The 23070-nt window shown below is 41.7% G+C and overlaps 1 protein-coding gene across 4 annotated transcripts in view; it reads left to right on the forward strand.

Annotated features, from left to right (window-relative positions):
• Window positions 1-10814: 10814 nt before the first annotated feature.
• Aoah (acyloxyacyl hydrolase (neutrophil)) overlaps window positions 10815-23070 on the forward strand; it is a 203335-nt gene continuing 191079 nt past the window's right edge. For 3 of the 4 annotated variants that reach the window (XM_013521273.1, XM_013521276.1, XM_013521275.1), the window contains exons 1-2: window positions 10815-10979; window positions 11117-11274. In XM_013521273.1, coding sequence (XP_013376727.1) covers window positions 11148-11274 — 127 coding nt within the window. In that variant the 5' untranslated portion in view covers window positions 10815-10979; window positions 11117-11147. The remainder of the gene's footprint in view (window positions 10980-11116; window positions 11275-23070) is intronic. The other variant, XM_013521274.1, reaches the window with a different exon arrangement.

The following is a 23070-nucleotide window of genomic DNA, read 5'->3' on the forward strand; positions in this document are numbered from 1 at the left end:
TATAAAATGAAGAACTCTAATCCTCCCTCAGACACTGCACCAAGGAAGTAGGTTGGATCTACCAAAACCCTTAACAACCTGGACAATACAAATTCCAATCTCCAATCTTATATCCTCTTCTCACTATCTACTGTTACATACAAATAACCCCAAAATTTAGGGGCTTGCAACAACCACCCTTTAGTTTTTTCTTGTGTATCAGTGCTCAATTGGCAATTCTTCTGCTTCAAGTAGTGTAACTGGGTGTCTAACTGGCATCAGAGTAGCAATTGTCCAGTCTGGAGGATTAGAGATGGCTTGATGCTGGTGTGGAAGGTCAAGGTGGGGCCCAGTCACATGCCAGGACAGTTGGAGTCAGGGTTGGCAGGGCCCTCCTCCTTCTTCAGGTGATCTTGGGGTGTGTCAGTGATTCCTGTAGCACACTTCCTGCATGGAAATTTAGGCTCCATGGGACCAAAACAAAAACACCCAGTGCTCTTACAGGTTGGGCCTGGTACTGACCCAGGGATGCAGTCCCAGACTAAACCAGAGTCAAGAGAAGAGCAAATAAACCTTCCCTCTCTCTAAAGGGAGTGACAAAGAATTCAAGATCAGCGTCAAGTCTTTATTCCAACATATCCACACACAGTGATGACAGTCTCTCCATCAGCAAATCTAGCTAGGCACCCCTGAAACCTCTTGCCTCTTATGCCTCCACCTTGGCCTAAAATGACTTGAACAAAGGTTAAGTATAGTCACGCATGCCTGTAATCTCAGCTACTTGGGAAGCTGAGACAGGAGAACTACAAATTCAAGGCCAGCCTGGGCAAATTAGCAAGAACCCCTCTCAAAATAATATAGAAAGGGCTAGAGATCTAGCTTAGTGGTAGAACACTTGCCTAGCATGTCCAAGGCCATAGGCTCAAGTACTAGAAAAAGTAACTTGAACAAACACTAACGTTGTTTCTCACAACCCAAGGCCACATCCCTAGGTAGCTTCCCTTAGTCTCTGAGAAAATTCTCAGCTGTTGCAAGAATTTATTGTTTGTGCCACCCCATAGCTCTTCTCCCACTCTCCGTGGGTGGGGAGGGCCTTGACTTCAGGAAGCATCAGTTAGCTTTTGAATTTGGTCTCGTCCCATTGTTGATCCTTGATAATATTTCCTGTGCTTTTGGAGCTCTGTTCAGGAAGTTCTCACCTGTGCTTATGGCTTCAAGTGTTTCTTCCTATCATCCTCCAGCAGTTTCAAAGTTTCTGTTTTCCTCGCTGTGTCTTTGATCCATTTTGCTTTGATTTGAGTATAGGGGGAAAGAATGGGTCTGGTTTCGAACTCCTGTATTTGATAACCTATTTCCCCAGTGCCCTTTGTTACAAAGGCTATCAATTCTCCGAAGAACCAGATGGGTTACACTTGGACCAGCCCCATCTGCCCTTGGTGTGAGTTGTACTTACCCCTCTGTTCTCTCATCCTCCCTTTAAAACGCTTCAGTACAGCTCAAAAGGCTGGAGACAGGCAGAAGTGGAATTTAGTTCATACTGAACTCTTCCTGCAGGAAGAGTGATCACCAGTTCAGACCTGCCCTTATCACTCTAACCCGTGCCCTGCTGTGCGTGCCATTGATAATGGACAAGCACATATTCTAAAACTCTGTGCAGTGAGAGGGAGTGTAGGATGGTAGAGAGTCACTTTCAAAAGTGCTCTTTGGGGTGTTGGTGGAAAAGAAAAATGCCGGAGAAGGACTCTCCACCCCTCTGAAAATCCCTCCAGCAGGTGACCAGGCGCACTGCTTTGTGCCCTTAGCCAGCTCTGTCATCTGCCATTAAGCCAGCCTTTCTCCTCTTCCTGACACATCTCCCAAATCATGGCATGAAGCGATCAGCCTCGGCCAAGGGCAGTTCAGGCATCTGGGAGCTGCTGAAGGGGACAGCGAGGCCTCCGGGGGCTTCTCCCCCAGCAGATGACAGGGACCTGGGGGTGCACTCCCCTCCTACTTCTCAGAGCAGCACTTCCTGGGAGTCTGACCTCTGCAAAGCAACGCTAGAGCTGCCTCTCCACTCCCCTGGGCTGGGTCAGGCTCTAGGCCTCAGGGAAATGAACTTTGTCATCTTATTACAAAACTGTGACAGACCTGGAGGAAATTGCAGGACTTGAGACTTCCCCTGGGAGCCTTACAAGCTGGCTTCCCATTTTCTCCCTCCCAGCTGTGAGGCGGCCTTTGAATACAGCTCAGCCCTGGCTGCACCCTTTGCTGGCTTGACCCCTCCACACTGTAATAGAATTTAGCCCTGAGACCCAGTAACTGCCCCAAATGTCTTTCTTTTATGTAAATTCCAAGGGACACTTTTATCTACTCCACCATGTTGCTGTGATATCTAACACATTTTCTCGTTCTGCTCTCTCTTGTGCATTTTTCCCCCAGGGACAGTTACTGCATATCTGCCAAGTCTCGTGCATGCTGGACAGTGACGGCGCTAAATGGTCTGTGATCTGGGATCCCCAGCATGGGGACACAGATGGGCACACTACTGCCAAAATGTCCCGGGAGCACTGAGAATGGACCAAATACTTGTTCCTGGAAGGAACTGGGAGGGCTTCCAAGAAGAGAAGGAGAAGGAACGGTTCTCCAGGAAGATAAGGAAAAAGAAGTTTCAGGAAGGCAAAAACTTGTGCAAGGCATGAACATCCAGGCATAACTGGGGATGTCATAGGCAACACAGGCACGTGAGAAGGTAACTAGACACATAGCCAGGGAGAGGGTGAAGAACCCTGGCAGGACTTCTGAGTCCTTCACTCCCAACTTGATGCACGGAAGGGAGCTTTGACAAGGCTTAGGCAGTTGACGATAGGATCTATTGTGTTTTAAACTAAAATTACTTCTTGTGTTCACTTTAATCTCATCTTTAACTGTGTTTCTGTGTGATTTTCTTTTCTTTGAAAGCTCATATTAGTTTATTTTTGATAATGGGAATTGAGCCCAGGAATACTCTACCACAGAGCTATACCCCTGGCCCTTTTATTTATTTTCAGACACCATCACCCTAAATGGCCCAGGCTAATCTCAGACTTACAATCTTTCTGTCTCAGCCTCCTGAGTAGCTTATATTACACGCATGCACCACCACACCCAGTTTGAGCTCCTATGATTTTAACATAAGGTCATGTGGGAATATATTTGGGCTAGTTACTGGTTTTTCTGAATCGATAACGATTGGAAACACCAGGAAGGTATTTTGCTGTAAGGGAAACTTCTAACCTTCTCATACTTCTTCCCTAACTCCTGACACAACAACTTGGGGTATCAGGGATCAGTCTTCAGTCCTAGCATGGGGCCTGCAACACAGCCTCTAATAAAGTAGTGCAAATTCTGGGCGCAAATAGTGCAAAAAACGTAGTGCAAGGCAGGGGGCATCACAACCTCTAATTTTAAATTATATTACAGAAATGCTGTAGTAAAAACACCATGGTACTGGCATAAAAACAGACCAGAGGATCAGTGGAACAGATTAGAAGATGTAGAAACAGCTCCACACATACTCAGCCACCTTATCTTTGACAAAGGCGCCAAACACCTTCATTGAAAGAAAGATAGCCTCTTTAACAAATGGTGCTGGAAAACTGGCTCTCCACATGCCAGAGATTAAAATTAGACCCATGTCTTTCACCATGCACTAAACTAAAATCAAAATGGATAAGACATTAAAATGGAAACACTAAATCTTCTGGAAATAGAATAGGTAGAAATCTTGAAGACATTGGTGTAGCCAAAGACTTCATGAACAAAACCTCATCATACAGAAAAGTCTCACAAAAAAATCAACAACTGGGATCTCTTCTTATTAAAAAGCTTTTTTCCGGTTTTTTGTTTTTTGTTTTTTTTCCAGTATTGGGAATCAAACTCACAACCTCATGCTTGCAAGGCAAGCGCTGTGCAGTTGAACTAAATCCCCAGCCCCCTAAAAAGCTTTTTTGCACAGTAAGAGAAACCACTAACAAAATGAGAGACAACCCACAGAATGGGAAAAAAAAATTGCCAGATGTTCCTCAGAAAAAGAACTAAAAAAAAAAAAAAAATTTAAAGACCCTATCCAAAAATAGACATCTGAAATCAATAGACATTTCTCAGATGAAGAAGTAGAACTGGCAAATAAATATATGAAAAGATGTTCGACATCATTGGTCATTTGCAAGATGCAAATTAAAACAACACTGAGATTCCATCTCATTCCAGAAAGAATAACTATTATTAAGGTATCAATCAATAACAAATGCTTGGTGGGCTGTGGAAAAAAAAGGAATACTTCTCCACTGTTGGTGGGAGTGTAGGCTGGTACAACCACTGTGCAAATCAATGTGGAGATTCCTCAAAATATTAGTACTGGAGGTCCTGTTTGATGCAGCTATTCCCTTGCTTGGACTCTTCCAAAAAGAATTAAAAGTATCAGACCACAGCAATACATGCACACCCATGTTTATAGCAGCACAATTTGTAATAGCCAAATCTTGGAAACAGCCCAAATGCCCATCAAGTGGTGAATGGGTAAAGAAGATGTGGTTTTTCTATTTTGTTTTTTACACAGTCACATACTACCCTGCCATAAAAATGATAAGTTTACAACAGTTCTAGCTAAATGGATGCACCTTGAGGCCATATTCTTTTTTTTTTTTTTTTTTTTTGTTGTTGTTGTTGTTGTTGTTGTTGTTGGTTTTTCTCCGGTACCGGGAACCGAACTCACAACCTTGCGCTTGCCAGGCAAGCGCTTTGCCGCTGAGCTAAATCCCCAGCCCCTTGAGGCCATATTCTTAAGTGAGATAAATCAGACACATATGTGTAAATACCACATTGTTTCTCTGGTGTGAGAAACTGAAGGTGTAAATAAGGACTAAAATATATTATAGATATGGTGCTATAGGAAGAAAATGTTCAAATGGTAAGAGGAACCAGAGGAGGAGGAGGGGGAAAGGAAGGAAGGAAAGAGAAAAATGATGAAAAAAGAAGGAAAAAATAGGAACAATGATTTTGTAAATAAGGAGGGGAAGAGCTGTGGAAGGAAGGGTAGGAGAATGCGGGGGCAGGGGAAGAATCAAGTTATGTCATGTACCGGTACCAATTCCCTGTAATGAATGAATGTGATCATTATGTATACCTAAAATGTACTAATAAACTTAATTCATTAAAAAAAAATAAAGTGGTACAAGCTTATGTGTACCTGAGGGGCAGTGGGGGAGTGGATCCCTCCCGCCCATTCAGTGAAATAGGCTCTGTAGGTTAATTAGAAGCATGTTCTCAAGTTGCTGTTTGTGTAGATGCTTCATCCCTCAGACCAACCAACCAGCATTGCCCCAGATGGGCACATAACATGAGGATCCCGCACAGCAAAGGTCACATTCCACACCAACCCCCGAAGCATGAAGCAGTTTTCAGCATTCTTCATTCATGTTTAAGTTTCAGTCCACTTAATTTTTCTTGGGCTTCCTCTGAAAAGGTACCTGCAGAAGAGATTTTTAATTTTAAACACTGTAACTGTAAATGCCCAGTAGTGTAGGAGTCTGTCTTACTGACATTGGCCCCCATAACCACAGCCTAGCCTTTCCCAGCACAGTCTCAGCTGAAGCAACTCAGGGCAAAGGGATGGGGAAAGCCCCTTTAGGGGACACTTGTGTATCCAGTGTTCAGAGAAAACCCCACTGGGAAGAGTAGGCAGAACCATGTATTTCCTCACTCCTTCTAAACCTCATAACACAAGGTAATGGAATGTTTTCAATTCAGAAGAAAACCGTGAATATGTACTTACAGGTGAGATACATGGTGGACACTTCACTCCCAAAATCCCATTTCACCCCCTTTTCAAATCGCTAATTTTTTTTTTTTGCTAAGCACATTGCCAACAGAATAAAGACTACCTGTCCCAGCTTCCCTTGCAGCTAGAAGTGAATATCTGACTCTATTTCCCAGCATCCTTTACAACCAGGTGTGGCCAATGAGGTGAGAGGCAAGTTGAAGGAGACTTTAGGGGAAATCTCTTCCTAAAGGAAGGTGTGAGCTCTACTAGCTTTCCTCTGTTTCCTTCTACTTCAGGCCTGGCACATAGTCATGATGACTGGAGCTACAGTAGTCACTTTAAACCTTCCATTGATCTTGAGGATAAAAGTCTGGTCTAGGACAATGGGATACAAAATCAAAGCTGATGTCCCTGAAGGTGCTTTGGGACTGCCATACTGACCCTGAACTGCCTCTGTCCAGATTGCTTTTCCTAAATGTGGATGGCAAATTAGTGAATGAACAAAAGAACTTCATGCTTGCTTAAGACATATTTTTTCTGTTTTATTTGGTTATGTGCACTCAAATTAACTGTACCTTAGAGACCTAAGTAAAAGTGATTAAGTTCACTCCCCCTTGAGCCTATAGTATATGGGAGCCCAAAGCCCTCCCTGAGATCCCTATGAGTCCCTGGGCTGGATAGTCCCATGGTACCCACCTCTGCTCTTATCAGCTCTGCCTTGCTCTGAGCCCAACATAGAACCCAGTCTCCCCATTGGTTTCCACAAAAATGCATCAGGATCTGGGCACAGAATTGTCGCTCCCATGTACAGCAAACTTACAACCCATCAGACTTTACTATTCGTGCTGGGCTTTGTGCCACCCCACCTCCTACCAGTTCTCCCATAGCACTATAGCCAGAAGGACTCACTGTCTTTCTATTCCTGCTTCCCCCTTCCCTCTCTTCTTTCTCTGCTTTTTATATCCATATGCTTCTGCCTGACAGATAAGCAGCAGTTCACTGGACGCAGAACCTTTGTCCAAGCTGCCAGGTGCCCAGCATACAAAAGAAATTCTGCTTAATAGAATTCATTCAGGTTAGCAGGTAGCTGGAATTACCAATGACAGATTTTATCTGACATATGTATTTCTGAAGATTGAATAAAAGTCACAAAACTCCCATTCTTAATAGGTGTGAGTGTCTCTCTGAAATACTCCAGAATCTCAAAGTACATGAATGAGTGTTTGGGGATGAGTGGGAGAAGAAAGGTATTGGAACTCAGATCCCACTGCTGGCTGGTCAGTGTCACCCATGGCTGCACCAATAATGCCTGGAGGACCCTTGCTTCTTCCTCTGTGAGCTACCAGCGTGGCTTTTAGGGATGGGTCTCTTGTTCTCCACCAGCAACTGTACCCATGGTTGACATATTTAAAACATGCAGTAAGGAAGCAACTTCTAAGCAGGAAAATCCTCTCCAGTTACTAAAAATCTACAACGTCATTTCTCTGGGGGTTTTGTTCCTTTGTAATTGTGTGCCTGTGTTTCTAAAGCAAATCCATTTAAACCTTCCAAGATAAGAGACACAGTGAAACATATCCATAGCCAATATCATGAGAAAGATCATAAGAATTAATTGCTAGCTTTAAATTTTAAAAATACTTTTATTTTTATTTGACATACAATAATTATATAAATTCATGGGGTACAATGTGACATTTCAGCACATGCATGTGATATGTGAGGATCCAATCAGTGATTGGAAAATATATCAACTGAGACAGTTCTTCTTTCTCACTGCCAGCTTTAAATTTATCTAGCTTCTACTGTTAATGCTTTTCCACTCATGTTGTCTCTTTAATCCTCACAACTCTCCTATAATATTGGCATTATATCCTTCATTTTATAGTTAAATAAACTGATAATCAGAGAGGTACAGCAGGTTGCCCAGCTATTAAGTGGGGAAGCCATAACAGCCATGCATTTTCCCATCCTATCCCAGGTCATCTTTTAAATAGCTCACATGCTTCCTGGTCATGGCCTAATTGGACACTTCCTTAGCAGAGAGCTGAGGTTTAAGGGACCACAGAAGGCAGCTAGAATAAGGAAGTCTGCAAAAGGTCTGTGTTAGGTAGGTGAAAGGACAAAACAAGGATTGCAGCAGACAATCCTGGGAAGCCAGGAGCAGGGAGAGGGTAGCATAAGCCTGGCCATCAGAAAGAGAACAAAACCAGGACAGTAGTGTCTTTATAACTGCACCGGCTTTTACTGTATCTTCTGTCCCCCAGGCCTTTTCCCATTCCTTTATTCTTTTCTGATGAAGGAACTTGCTGTGAATGAGATGGTTGAGGTCAAATGCAAGTCAAAAAGTAATCAGGAAGCAGGTGGATTCACACAGAGCCAGGCAGACCACAGGGGCAACGTGGAGAGGCTATCAATCCTCGGCCTCCTGCGGCAAAGAGAAAGGCTGTGGTTTGAATCAGGGCTCTCTGAGCAAAGTAACAAAAGTGCTGCAAGAAAGAAATCTCATTCTCAAGAATAGATTTTCAGAAAATCAAAATTGGAGTGTCTGACAGTAAGGGTCCTGTGGGAACGTCATACAGAGTCTGACGCATTGTCACAAACATAGGTGAGTCCAAACTTTCCAGCAGGGTATTCAGAGATCCTAGGTCATCAATATTCAGTGCTCCATGAGCAAAGACAGCCCCACTGGGAGAAATGGCACCAGCCAGCCTGAGATTTGCACAGGGAGCATGTGCAAATGGGGTGGGGCAGCCTGTGGAGGGGACTGAGGTTTTGTTAGTAGCGTGTGTGCACCACACTTTACCTTCAGGCTCAGCCGACAAAACCACTCTTGTCTCTTTGCTGCTCCTCTGATCTTGCCAAGTAAAATTGCACCCTCCAACCATGGAAAGAACTTCCATTAATTAAAACCCACCATGTCAGACACTACCATAGTATATGCTATGATGCAGATAATCTCACCTTCTTTTCCAGTGAAAGAATCTCACGCCCAGGGATGGCAAGGAGTCTAATCGTCTCAGGTAAGTCAGGGGTCCTCAGTGTGGCAGTCCCAAAATCAGAGCACAGCAGATATTCTCAGGGCTCATCATCCGTAGGGTGCCTCTGAGTGAAACTGCCTGGTTCACATATACAGGATGAATAAACTGCCATAAACTGGGGCACAGCCTTCCATTAAGAAGGATTCCCTCACCCCAAGATTTCCTGGGCAGGCTCATAGTTGTAGAACCACAGCGGGATGTCCTCGGGGAGCTGGAGCCTGTACAGAATGTTCTTCCATGAGACCTCAGAAGATCCCTCACCTATCTCTGCTTTAGATGAACCTGGTTGTGTATGCCTGGAGTTTCACCAAGCTTTGAGAAAGAATTCAATAAATACTGCCACTTTGTGCCCATGGCATCTCCCCACATGTTACAGTTTGTACTGCAACCACCATGTTCTTAGACTTCTCTGGAAGAATGTCAGTGCCATCACACTCCTGCTGGGAAGTAGCTGGAGCTCTGATTTATAAGCGGGGATTCCTTGTCAGAGGCATTGCGTCATCCTTTGATATGTCATCTACCTGAGTTCTTCCATCACCCCCTTGAGGCAGATGTTATCATTATCCCCACAAAAGGAGGAAACCAAAGAGAGAAAGTTAATGTTCCCTAGAGGCAAAGGGTAGATACGCAACTGGAACTTGGACTTTTCTGTCTTCATCACACCAACATCCAATCTCCCCAAAGGGTCTCTGGAACTTCAAAATCTAGGCCCTGCCCCTGTGATGGTCCTCCAGAGCCTCGAATATTCCTTTGGACACAGGGTCAAGATCTGAAGCTGCAGCATCTTTGCCTCAGAGGAAGTCACAGGCTCATGGGTGGCCTAGGATGTCTCAATACCCATAACATTTGTTGGTCCAACCTATGCTGGGATTATAACAAGAGAAACACTAACATGTATGACTCTGCTGCACATTTGAGAATTTTAGCCCCATTACCTTTGTAAGATGAATACCTGCCTGAAAAGTCTTCAAACCACAAAAAAAAAAAAAAAACTGCTATTTCAAGCACTCTGGAAAGGACAGGGTTCTAGAACTTTATCTGTTACTTAAAATTCTAGTCTTTAAAGGCTGCCAATTTAGATAGCTTCCACAATATCACAGCCTGTAATAAGCTTTCCTTGAGGCCTAACAGAGACAGAAAAAACCGCATGATCTCTTATCTAGTCAGGGGTACTTCGGCCTTGTCCTCTGGTCTTGTCTGAGAATGGCACATGACTTTGCTGTATCTTATTTTAGAACAAAGCGTTTAGATTAAATGCCTTTAGTTTATCTATGATCTTTTTAAGGATTTTTTTCTTACCTGTGAAAAACAGTGTTTTATTGTCACCTTCAAAGCAGAAAAGCGGACTCTTAGAAATGGACAAATCACCCACAGGTAGGAAATATAAATGCGTTTTGAACTCCTGGGAATAAAGGTGCAGTCCACTCAATTGAAAGTAAATATGAGCTGGCTAATTCTAATTTTTTTCTCGTTTCATTTAAAATCCAGTTCTGGCAACTACCCTTAGGCTCTGCACACCAAATGAAAGACATTGAGAGAACTTGACCCTTCAAGGAATAAGCCAGCTTCTCTTTTTTTTTCTTTTTCTTTTTTTTTTTTTGTCTTTTTGAGACAGTGTCTCACTGTGCAGTTCAGGCTGGCCCTGAGCTCACTTTGTAGCCCAGGCTGGTCTTGAACTTGCAACAATCCTCCAGCCTCAGCCTCCCGAGTGCTGGGATTACAGGCGTGTGCCACCACGTCCAGGTTTGCCAGCTTCTCTAGAGCCATCCAGAATATTCCTTAACAATGAAACAAGAAGACTGGCCTCACCATACAAAGCCCTTTAAAAGAAGACTAAATATGCTGTGAGTATAATTTCTACACTATGTGGGCTCTGTGATCACACTGCTGAAGGGCTATGTGTTTGTGGTGCATTTTTCTCTTGTTCAGCTTTAGTCTTACTTTCGTTTTATTTTGCAAGAGTGAAAGAGGAACAGCCTCCTAAGCAGGCCACCAGCATGATCCCGGCAGTTTATGGTCACCAGCTTCAGCTGGGGAGGCCAGAAGTGCCCTTGCTACCCTGTGAAACTTGGGCTTTCCTTTGTCCTGCAGTTTTTAGCTCTCGTCTGCAAGCTGAAAACTCCCTTCCCTCCTCCCAGCCCAAGACCCTTGTCTCTCTCTGCTTACTGAGTTGTGGGTCTGTGAGTGTTCCTGCGGGTTTTTATTTGCTTCACACTTATTGAAAAGCGTGGGGACTGGGGGTGCATGACAAAGAGGAAGAGGAGGGGAGAGAGGAAGATTGTTCTGTTCATTATCCCTCACTTGGCTGCCTCTGCAGAAAGGTGGTGACTCTGGCGGAGAGCTTGGAGATGAAGTTCCCGTGCAGAATCCTCGCAGTGGCCCCTCTGTTCCTACTCCTGCTGCTTGACTCCTCAGCCTCTCCAGCCTCTGACAATCAGTTCAGCATGGGCCACTCCAATGGCCATCGCTGTGCAGGTATGTATTTTTGTGTTTTTTAATGTGGACATAATAATTAGGTCTCATACTTTGCTTGCACAATAGATCACTCACTTAATAACGTGCGTGGCTATAAAATTCCAAGGCACCAATAACCTCATAGATACTGGTAATTTTTGAGTCTCAGGGTAAGCATTCACACAATATGCATGTAGGTGTAGACAGAAGTGTAATGTGTGCTTGCTAGTTTGACAAGTCAGAAAAGTTTTCTACTGCATTGGTGGGTGGAATTTGTTTCTCTTGAGTAAACAGCTATAACAGCCTGAAATTCTTAGCACCTCCTCATCACTTTGACCTCAGACTGTGAGTTTGCTTGCTGCCTGCCTTCTCCCCTCTTGCCCATCTCTTACTCGTTATGGAATCTTGAATTAGTGATTAACCCTCACACTGCCTCTGTATCCTTAGCAGTGAAACAGGGTAATAATAGCTACGACACAGGGACGATGTGAGAACTGGGGTCATGCATGTGAATTTGTGCTATTTGCACAGTTAGGAGTCAACCTTCTTAGCTTCCTTCATTGTTTCAGGGGGTCCACACTTGGTGGTCAGCTGCAAAGTGACTGACTTATTTCTTGCTGAAATATTTTATTTCCACATTGTTTTTGGTTTGTGTTTGGTTTGGTTTTTTGGCTTCTTCTGGAAGTGAGTCAGAGGTAACACGAGACCTTTGATATTCATATTGTACCTGGAATGTCCATACGTGTGGTGAGCATTTAGATGGCACAGTCCACAAAGCCACACAGACTCTGAGCTGAGTAGCAATTGTTCAGTCAGTAGCAATTCAGTAGCAGCTGTTCAAGATAGGATTCTAGCTTGAGAATCCAGAAAAAGGAACCTACAGGTAATATGCTGGCCATATGCTGTACCCGGAAAATCTGGACAGAGAGTCTAACACCTAGGAATTATTTGTGGAAACAGTATGAAAAAATACCTGAATTAGCCCTGCTGTACAAAACCATGACCTCAGGTCATCATCCATGCTAAAGAATATACCTCCAGCTTTTAAGTTACAACCTAAACATCCTGATTCCTTGGAAATCTACTCTCCAGAGAGTGGAAAACAGAAGTTGGAGCTACCTCTACTGCATGCCTGGGAAGTCACCCGTCTCTTCATTGGTTTCCTTATGTGCTTACTTACTGCCAGTCTATTCTCTCAAAACAAAACCCTGAAGCCTGTCAGATGGAAATATACTTGAGAAAGTCTTGAATGAGGTCAGCTCTACTTCTAAGCTGGTTGCACATCAAACTTTTAGGTTAAGACAAGTTATTTACTCTGGACCTTCACCTGGACCAAATGGACCCGAAATACTCATTCCCTTCCCTGCCTCATTCCAATAAGGCCACAGAATGTTAGAAGGAGGTAGTGAGGAGATTCCTGGTTGGAGTTGTCCTGGTTACCTGTCGTGTCCTAGCCAATTAAAAGTACATATATTATTTATAATTTGCGAGTGAGGAATTTGTTCAGAGCCTGGCTAGTGATATTTCTTCTCCCTGTAGGAGTGATTGAGGTGACCAAGTAGTATTTGGATGGTGGGTTGATGGGTCCAAGAAAGCTGCACACACATGTCTGGCACCTTGGAGATGGGAGATGGCTAGAAGTCTGGCTCACCTAGGGACACATATTTGCGCACCTACGAATGGCAGTGTCTGGATGGTAGAACTTCTTACACAGCGGTTCAGGGATCCCAGAGGCAGGATTCCAAAACCCAGGAACTAGAAGCTGCCTATCCCTCAAGGCTTGGGTCTGAACATGGGCCCACGGCATGGTTTCTGCCTTCCAGTTGCAACTCAGCTTCTGGCTAACTCAGCCTGTGTGACTTGGTCATTTGTTATTGTAACCAGAAAGGTGCATATGAGATGACCCATTCACTGACTGACATCTACTGAGTACTGGCCATGTAGCTGGTGGGTTGCTGAAAGGGGTCGCTGCTGGTGTGTTCCTACTGCTTGAAGTCAGTTGGGTGTGGAAATGGACATTTGTGGGGAAGGGATTTTCCTGAAGTGCCCTCAGAGAAAAGACCAGTAAGAAAAGGAAAGTGCCAGGAGGGGGAGGAGGGAGGAGACCTGAGCCGGAGCCTCAAACCAGGACCTTAGCACATCACAGTGAGCACTGGGGCTGGGAGGGTCCTTCAAAGCTGCCCTGAGGTGCTCGAGGCCTGAGCCCTCCCATACTGCAGCTACCAGATGAGAACTGACCCCAGGGAAGGTACCCTAACTGAGACATTTCTCTGGCCGGGTACTTCCATGATCCCTCAGATCAGCACTCCAAGAATCTAAGGGGAGCCAGTGCCTCTGAAAAGGGACCCAGGCATGCCCTTTCACAGGGCCATGTGAGGGGAATGTCCTAGGAAGCAGCAAGGGATGCTGGCTCGCAACCTGTGGTTCAAGCAAGAACTTCAGACAGGAGGCAGGACAGGAGATGGAATCACCGGTGGGGGTTTGCTAATTCAAACTCTGTTGTCAACACCCTAACAGCTTTCTGACAAAAAGTAGGATTTGATGCCTTCCAAGTCAGCTGCAAGAAGGATCCCGAAACATTTCCATACATTCACTCGTCACCTGCTCCCTCAGTTGCCACCATATGCTAGACCCAGTGCTCTGAGCCAAAGTCACAAGATAAATACTAGCTATTTTAATAGTGCATGCCTTCGGGAAAGTCAGTGTCCAGTTTTGTGAAAAACAAGAGCCTGGAGACTGGTAAAGATTACAGTCCTTTAGGTGAAGAATGAACTGGGCACTGAGCAGAGGCGATAAGATGCCCTTGTCAAGCACCCTGTGCATAGCAAAAACAATGGTGGAGGTGCAGAGAACCAGACAGCACGGGTCAAAGGCACTCAGCTCAGAGACAGAAAGCAGAGGACAGAATGTTCACAGCCACCAGAGGAAGGGGGAATTATAGCCTGAGTGAAGTGAGAGGAATATGTTGAAATTTCAGAATTTTAGAAGTAGTTCTGCACAAAGATAGCTGATAACAGAGGAAGCAACCGTTATCTCTGAGACTCTGCACCAGATACCTCCTTCCTGAAAGATCCTGGCCAACAAAACCTTGTTGAGCATCCAGTTGGATGTAAATCAGCCCAATTGGTCAAGAAGGATTCATCTTTGTTAGATATCATCTATCTTTTGATCACCATGCTTATATAAAGTCTCACCTGGGTCACAGAGTACACTTTTGCCTTGATTAATATCATAATAAAATACTATGGCCACCTTCCCAACACATGGAAGTGACTCTTCTTTCCTATTTTTCATGGAGTTCCATTGACTTAGTTGAGTTACATCCATTTCAAAGACGATGGGCATTCACACTTGCTCTTTATTGATAAGACTTGTTTTGCTACTAGTTTATCATCCTGTTTGCAACCTCCAAAGCTTCTCCCTGGGGTATTCACCACCTATATTTTTGTGAAGCTGAATCTGGAGCAACTGGAGTGATGCTTACAGAAATAATTATTATATCCAAGAGATCATAAGCCATGCAAATTAAATTGATATGTTAATAATTACTAGAGGTATTAGCATTTATTGAGAATTTGCTGTGTGATGAATAGTCTTCCATAGGGTTTATGTGTATTAATTCATTTAATCATCATAATGACCCCATGAAGTACATATTAGCAGGTAAAAAAATTTGAGGCAGAGAAGTAACTTGTTCAAGGTTACACAGCTAGTTAAAACTTGGCTTCTCACTCTTTGCTGTAATTCTAACAGCATATCCATTTTAAGGATATACTGCATTTTATTTATTTATTGGTACATGTTTATGATACATAATAATTACATTTATCTTGGAGAATTGGTACATATATACATCATATCTTAATCATTTCTATTTCCTCTTCCCCTTTATACTCTCTATCCCATGTTATTTATCTATTCATTATTTATGGACTTCTGGGTTGTTCTTACTTCTCAGCTATGGTGAATAATTTCCCTATGAATATTTATATGCAAATTTTCATGTGGACTGTGTTTTCATTTTTCTTGGGTATATAATTAAGAATGGAATTTCTGGGGCATAGGCTAACTCTACCTTTAGCACTATAAACAACTCTGACACTTTTCCGGAGCACACGCACTAATTTACATTTCCACCCATAGTGTAGGAAGGCCGTGACTTCTCCACATTCTCACCAGTACCTGTTATTATCTTTCTTTTTATAGCCACCCTAGTAGGTATGGAATGACATATTGTGGCTTTGATTTGTTCTCAAATGATAATAATGTTGAATATCTTGCCATGTGCTTTTTGCCTACTTCTAGATCTTCTTCAAATAAATATCAGATGAGATTGGGCACATGCAGGGTGGTATGGCTATAGATTGAAGAAACAGCAATCAAGTCTTTGGCCCATTTTTATATGGCAAGTTTGTCATTCTATTATAAATTTCAAAATATATTCTAGATAACAGTCTTCTATCAAATTATGATTAACAAATATTTTCTCCAATTCTTTAGATATTTCTTCACTTTTATAATGATGTCTCCCCAAGGACTTCCTTATTTATTCTTGTGATTTGTGTATCATATATAAGATCAATGTTCTTAAACTTGTTGTTTTTCTCTTGCCTTTTGTCCATTAGTTTATCTTATTTCCCAGACACTGAGCTCCTATCTACCATTTTGGCAACGAGAAGTGTAACACATAGGACTGCAATTAAGAGGAACTAAATTTGAACTGTGAACATAGTTCATTTCCAGAGTGCGTGCTTAGTGTGTGTCAGGCCCTGGTTCAATCCTTAGCACATAAACAAATAAATATGGAATCAAAATGAGCAAAGCTAAGCAAAAAAGAGAGAAAACTTTCTTTCGAGAATCTGAAGAATGGAGTTCAGAATCTAAAGGCAGAAAATCAGTCAGACCTAAAGTCAAGACATGACTGCAAGGACTTCGGGAACCTTTCTCCTGGCTGGTGGTTGCTGGCCCTGCAGCTGTGTACAGATGAACTGAGCTTATTGCTCTCAGCCCTCTGGCTGACTTCTGGCCCCATGGTCCTGGGTTTGCATGCGATTGCACAGCCCACACACAGATGGCTCCTCCTTAAGATTGCCATCCCAACTTCCCAGCACAGAGACTCTGAGCTAAGTCTTTAGGTTACTGGATAAGAGGAGATGGGAGTGAGATGAACTCAAAGTGCCTATATGGCTCCCTGAAGGGCAGAGTGGATAGTGGGGAGATTGAGATACTCCAAAGGGAGCCACCACTGAAATTTCCAGGCTATTAGGCCAAAATCTCATTACAAGAAAAAAGCTCCATCTCCACTTGCAAGGACAAGGAACCTCATGGTGAGAAACCAACCAGTACACTTGAGAACACAGACTTCAATATATTCCAGAATCAGAACTAAGTGGTGGGAATCCCTGGGGATCCCTTCCTCAATTTCTAATATTTGCTAGCGTTGAGATAGTCATCCCCACTGATCACTAGGAATTGCTGATTCCTCTATGTTTGGACAGGCTCTGCCTTTCTGCCACTTGCCAAATCTCATGGAATCGATAATAAGTTAGATTCAATTTTGTAAAACATCATTTTCTTTATATGGATGATTTAGAGTGGAAATAATTCTTATGTTCTCAATCATTGGCATTTAAATCAATCCACTGAGTTCTGAGCTTTTTAAAAGCACTATTTAATACTCAGGAAGGTTTTAGAGATGTAAAAACCTACTTTCCCCCTCATTTGTGTTATACAAAATATACAAAACACTTTCAGAGTCGGGTTATCACCCCCTCACACCACAAACCCCACGGAGTGGTCAGACATGACTTGGTGGTTTGAATGATAGAGAGACAAAGGTATCTTATGGATTTGTCAATGTGCGTGGGAAAAGACAGCATCTCTGACAAAAAAAGAACAGATTTAGACAGAGTCAGCAGAGGAGGTTACAAATTTATGATCGTGATCTAGATACACAGAAATTTTACTTTCTACTTTTCTCTGTGGCTGATCACTTCAGAAGACAAAACACTGCCATTGATGTATTTAAATTTAGTTTCCTCTGGATAACTCAAATTGTCATCTTCTGTCCCCTTTGAGGATTAATCTGTCCTCAGCCAGCCCATAGCATCACCCTGACAGTCACAACTCTCAATCTTCAGGGACACTCTGTCCTTGGCCCCCAGAGCTCCTGGAATTATAGTTAAGATACCATGGCTGGTGGACCTTATGGACACATCCAACACAGCACTAGGGACGGTCCTCTCCACCCCCTCTGACCTGCTCCCTCACTTCCACAAAAGGGTCTTGCAGACCCTAAAGACCTAGCTGGACCCACCCCAGACTCCTTAGCTCACCCCCTCTGTACATGCCCTTCACATTGGCAGTTTCCTTAGCTACTCTTCTCTCCTTAATTCTCTATATTTTGAAATTGAAATTGAATGCAACCCAACTTTAGCACATCTGGTAGTTTTCTGATTGCCTGAATTTTCCACACCCATCTGCCTTTCTTTCTCTGGGATTGTTCTGGAGGCAAAAGAAAGCTCACAAAGATTCTACAGACAAGGGATAAGTCCACAACTTTGGGGAAAGCTTATACTGTGAATAAAACCTGAAAGCATACCAGATGGCAGCATGCTATTCTTCAAGAAGAAAGTGAATGTTTTCTTTTTTTTTTTTGTAAATGTACTGTAAGAAAGAGAAAAATGTACCATGGAAAAGAGAAAAAACGTACTGTGGGATATAGCACTGAGCAGAATAAAGTCTCAATTATGTTCCAATGTACCCATCACTCTCTACTTATATAGCTATCTTCCTAGTTAGAATGAACACAGAAATGTGATTATATGGCTACCTGGGATGTTGAAGTTACTAGCAACTTATATTTTCTTCTCAGTGCTTTTCTGAATTTTCCACACTGTTTATGGAAGCAAGGCATGGAGGTTAAAAGTAATAAATAAAATCAAGACTCTTAGACAGCCTGGGTGTGAACCCTGACTCTGCCACTCAGTATGAATATGACATCAGGGACTGCCTCCACCCTCTGTGTCTCTCTTCCCTCCTCTGTAAAATGAGAATTACACGGAGCAAGGTGGAAGACTAGACATAAGAATGCATTTGGCAGACTTAGACCTGTGCTGGGTACATACTCAAAAGGACTGTGATTATCATTTCTTTTGGAAATCACTTTGGAACGGTGCTCTAAATGTCCTGAAATTAAACCCATTGTAAAGCAAAGAGTCTTGATTAACAGCAGGATTACATGCCAATCTACATCTTGTGTAAATACATATTCTCAAACCTGAGGTGTCTTAAGGGAAAATTCATTTATAAAGAAAAGATTTCATACTGTGTTCATTTTCTATTGCAGTGTAATAAATTGCTATACGTTTATCAGCTTAATCAACACAAATTCATCACCTCAGTTTCTGCACAGCAGATATCTGGACATAACATAATTAGGTTCTATGTTCAGGTTTTCCAAGGTTGAAATAAAAATGTCAGCTGGGGCTTCAATTTGATTTAGGACTTGGGTTCCTGCCCATGTGCACTGATTGTGGAATTCAGTTGCTCACCATTGCAGGACTGAGGTCCCATTTTGCTTGCTGTCAGCTACAGACCACTCTTCATGGCTAGAGGCTGACTCTGCAGAGGGAAGTTGGCAACACAGCTATTTCTTTTGGCCCAGCACCAGCCAGAGAAAACCACAGCTACCATGCTCTTGTGATTATGCTGAGCCCACCCAGGAAAATCTTGACTAGCCCAAAGTAAACTGACGAGCATCCTTAATTACTCATGCAAACTCCTCTGCCATTTTCACAGAGTAGAACATCATCATGAGACATACAACCCATCACAGTCACAAGCTCTGCCCTCACTCTGACACATAAACCAGGAGGCAAAAATCTTGTAAATCTGCTTGTCACACACAGAAACGCTCAAATCAGAAAGAAAAAAAACTGTCAGATTAAACATTGTGATAGTAAAATTTGGGTGGCTTAGTCCTACACTAAGGACTAAATGTCCTACACTGAGGGCTAAGTAGTCTTACACTGAGGACTACACTAAGGACTACATATTATGGTTCACTCAATAGACATTAATACATAATAAAGATGAATACCTAAAGAATAAGTGGCAGACTAAGTTTTTTTGGATTTGAATTTTTTGTTTCATACTTTAAAGGTTTTTATATGCAAGCATTTCCTCATGGACTTCACACTCTGTGAAAGAGGTTTTCAGTACTAGGGAAAAAAGGACAAATTCCTACCTGAAACTTTCTCCAGACAAAATCCATCTTTTACAACTTAACAACATATGAATACAAACTAGAGTCAATTCACTTGCCCTTTATTTTATAAACTCTAAAATAGTCAGACTGCTTCAACTCACACAAGTAAGTATAAGAGAGATTTCTGAGTATGGTGGTGTGTGAAAGGAGATTCCTTGGCAAAAGACCAGAGACAAAACTGGAAAAGTGATCAGAACCGTCCTGGGGCACTAGAACACACCAGTGGAATACAAGGAGTGGAGAAACGTTTGTTGAAATGCTTGAAGTTCAAGAAGAGCAGAGAGATTCAGTGGTTTTCTTGCCTGGTGCTGCTCCATCTATTCAATGCTCAGTTTAGGGAAATCAGTTCTAGCATTGTGGAACTGGCTACAAAACCCATTTTGTCTACTGCCAGTCAGATGAGTTTCATTTGACCAGAAGAAGATTTCTCTTCCTCTTCTCATAAAGCCATTAATTCCATCAAAGGGTCCCACTCTTCTGACCTCATCTATTCCTAACCAGCTCCCCAAAACTTCACTTCCAAATACCACTAACATGAATTTGGAGATTATGTTTCCAACACACGAAACACGTTCAAACCATAGCATACCCAAAAATCAGTTACAGTACATGTGTTTCTATTAATAAGTATTCAAGTACTGAAATTAAGAAAATTCACAATATAACAAAGGTACTTAAGAATAAATTTGACAACAGAAATGGAATTATCCTACACTGAAAACTATAGGACATTGGTCAAAGAACTTAAAGAAAGCTTTACAGAAATGGAAAGATGTATTTTGTCAATGGCGTGGAAGATCAGTAGTGCTAAGATGACAATACTCCCAAGTCAGTCCATAGATTAAACACAATTCTAACCAAAATCCTAATTTTTTTTTCCTTTTGGAGGGAAAGAAATTAGCAAGGTGATTCCAAAAGTTATACAAAAAATGAGAAGAAACCAGACTAGCCAACATTATTGGAGAGGTTAAATGACCTGACTTCAAAACTTACTCTGATACTACAGTAGCTAAACACGTACTATTGACATAAACCTTGTTATGGATATGTAGAACAAAATAGAAAGGTCAGAAATAAGAGTACCAATTTACAGGAATTTGATTTTCTACCAAGGTTCCTAAGTAATTCAGTGAGGACAGGGTAGTTTCACAGCACATATTGAAACAATGGGCTATCTGTATACAAACGTATGTGTGCGGGTGGGTGTTGCCTAGACTTATTTCAACACACACACACAACTGTGAACCCAGTGTAAACATGGACCTAACGCAAGAGCTATAGCCATCAAACTTCTCATGAAAAACCTTTGTGATATGGAGTTAGGCAAAGATTCTTAGATAGAACATAAAAAATTAAAACCAATAATTATACTTAATCAAACTTAAACAATTTTACTCTGCAGGAAACATTATTAGAAAATGAAAAGACTAGCTCCATGTTGGGAGGCAATATTTACAAACCATGTAGACATTAGTATGACAATTATTATTTAATTAATGTGATTGACACTTTTTACTTTCCAAAACTTAATATGTGCAGTGTGGCACTTAAAAGAACATAAATTTCAAAGTAAAGTAGAACTGGATTTGAATCATCAGTTAGCCACGGCTTACCTGAAAGGCTTTTGGCACATTGATTAACCTCTCTTGCTTCAGATTCCTCATTTTTAAAATAGGAAGCACCAATCTCGTAGCGTGTTTTAAAGATTAAATGAGGTAGAATTTATAAAACTTGGCAGAGACTCCCAAACCAAGAAGATATTTCTAAACAATGCTATTTTATATTTTCATAAAACTTATTATAGAATACAGCTATTTAAACACTTAATAAGAAATTATTTGATAAATAGAATTTTTTTTCCTAATTATTAAACACACATGATCTTCACAGAGATTTTAGATGTGAGATTTTTTTTTTTTCCTTTTTCTTCTTATAGCACTAGGGATTTAACCAAGGGCCTTCACACTGAGCTACATCCCAGCCCTTTATAATTTTTATTTTGAAACAGGGTCTCCTTAAGTCATTAAATTGCATGGGCTGGGTTCAAACTTGTAATCCTCCTGCCTCAGTCTCCCAGAATGTGCTACCACACCCAGCCTAAATGAGTATTTTTTTTTTATTTTAGAAATAAAAGGAGGAAAATACTAACAGATCGACAACGTTTTACAAAATAGCAAAGGATCAGTACAGACAGAGTACAGTCAACTGTAATCTCAAAACCCAGTGATCACTCTTGGTAGGTTGGTATATTTCCTCTCAGAATTGCCTAAGTAGACATTTATTGGGTTTGGATCTTGTTCTACTGTCTTGTTTTATGTCTAAATTTGGGTTGTTAAATAGACAATCTAAAAGCAAATGCTGTGTTTTTCTTTCAACAAAACAATGTATAAGAACTTTGGCAGCAATAAGCACTTGTAGGCAGATGCAAATTGTTCAAGACAGCAAGTAGGCTTGGAGATAAAGACTAAATAATGCCGGGCAGAGCCTAAGATTATCTATCCATCTGTCTATCTCCCTCCCTCCCTCCACTTTATCTGTCCTTCTTTCCTTCCATCTGCTCACTCATTCACCCACCCACCCATCCCATTTTCTATCAATCCACCCATCCATCCATAAACTGTATCTATATTTATCTTTCTTAAAATACAAATACTGAAATGAACTAAAGAATGAAGCTGCATGTTGCTTAAAGAAAAATCCGGTTAATTTCTTAATGATAAAACCTGGCTTTGTCACACTTAATGATGAACTAAATCTGAAGCTCCGACATTTGGAGTTTGCATTAAGATGAAAAACATTTTGTGGGTTAAAGATATGGCTCTGTGGTAGAGAGCCTGCCTAGCATACACAGGGTCCTGAGTTTAATCCCCAGCACCACAAAAAGAAAAAAGATGAAAGTGTTTTGTTAAAAATGTTATTCAACAAAAACGAATGCAAAAGAACAATTTTTAACTTCCAAATATTTCTTACTATGAGGTTTGACAGGGTCTAGGTGAAATAGTAATAGGCATCATTCAAAGGAAAGCATTAGTAAATTTGGGATTATATTTACTTGAAATTGAGAAAGTGAAAGAATTCATTTACGTATAAGTCCTTATAAAGGGGCTGGGGATTTAGCTCAGTGGCAAAGCGCCTGCCTGGCAAGCACAAGGCCGTGAGTTTGGTTCCCGGTACAGGAGAAAAACCAAAAAAAAAAAAAAAAGTCCTTATAAAGTAAATTGTCATACATACAGATAAACAGCTGCAGTAACTAGCCAAAAACCATATAAAATACGTAAGACAATTATACTAAATAAAGGTACACTTTTGATACATTGTCAGTGCTGGATTTCAATAACTTTTTTCCTTTTTTTCCTCTTCTCTGTCTTTTGTTTTGCACTTTATTTATATAAAGGCCTCTGCCACCATGCCCAGCTCAGGAGACACTTGTAATAGAGTGTTATACTTATCAGAAATTTAAATTCTTATGTAAGCTTTTTACATGATTTTTAATGTTGAGAAGTATAACCATTTGATCACTGAAAAATATGTTACACTGGGATAAAATT

Source organism: Chinchilla lanigera, unplaced genomic scaffold (assembly GCF_000276665.1).
Source record: "Chinchilla lanigera isolate Chin_1 unplaced genomic scaffold, ChiLan1.0 scaffold00059, whole genome shotgun sequence".
Lineage (NCBI taxonomy): Eukaryota > Metazoa > Chordata > Mammalia > Rodentia > Chinchillidae > Chinchilla > Chinchilla lanigera.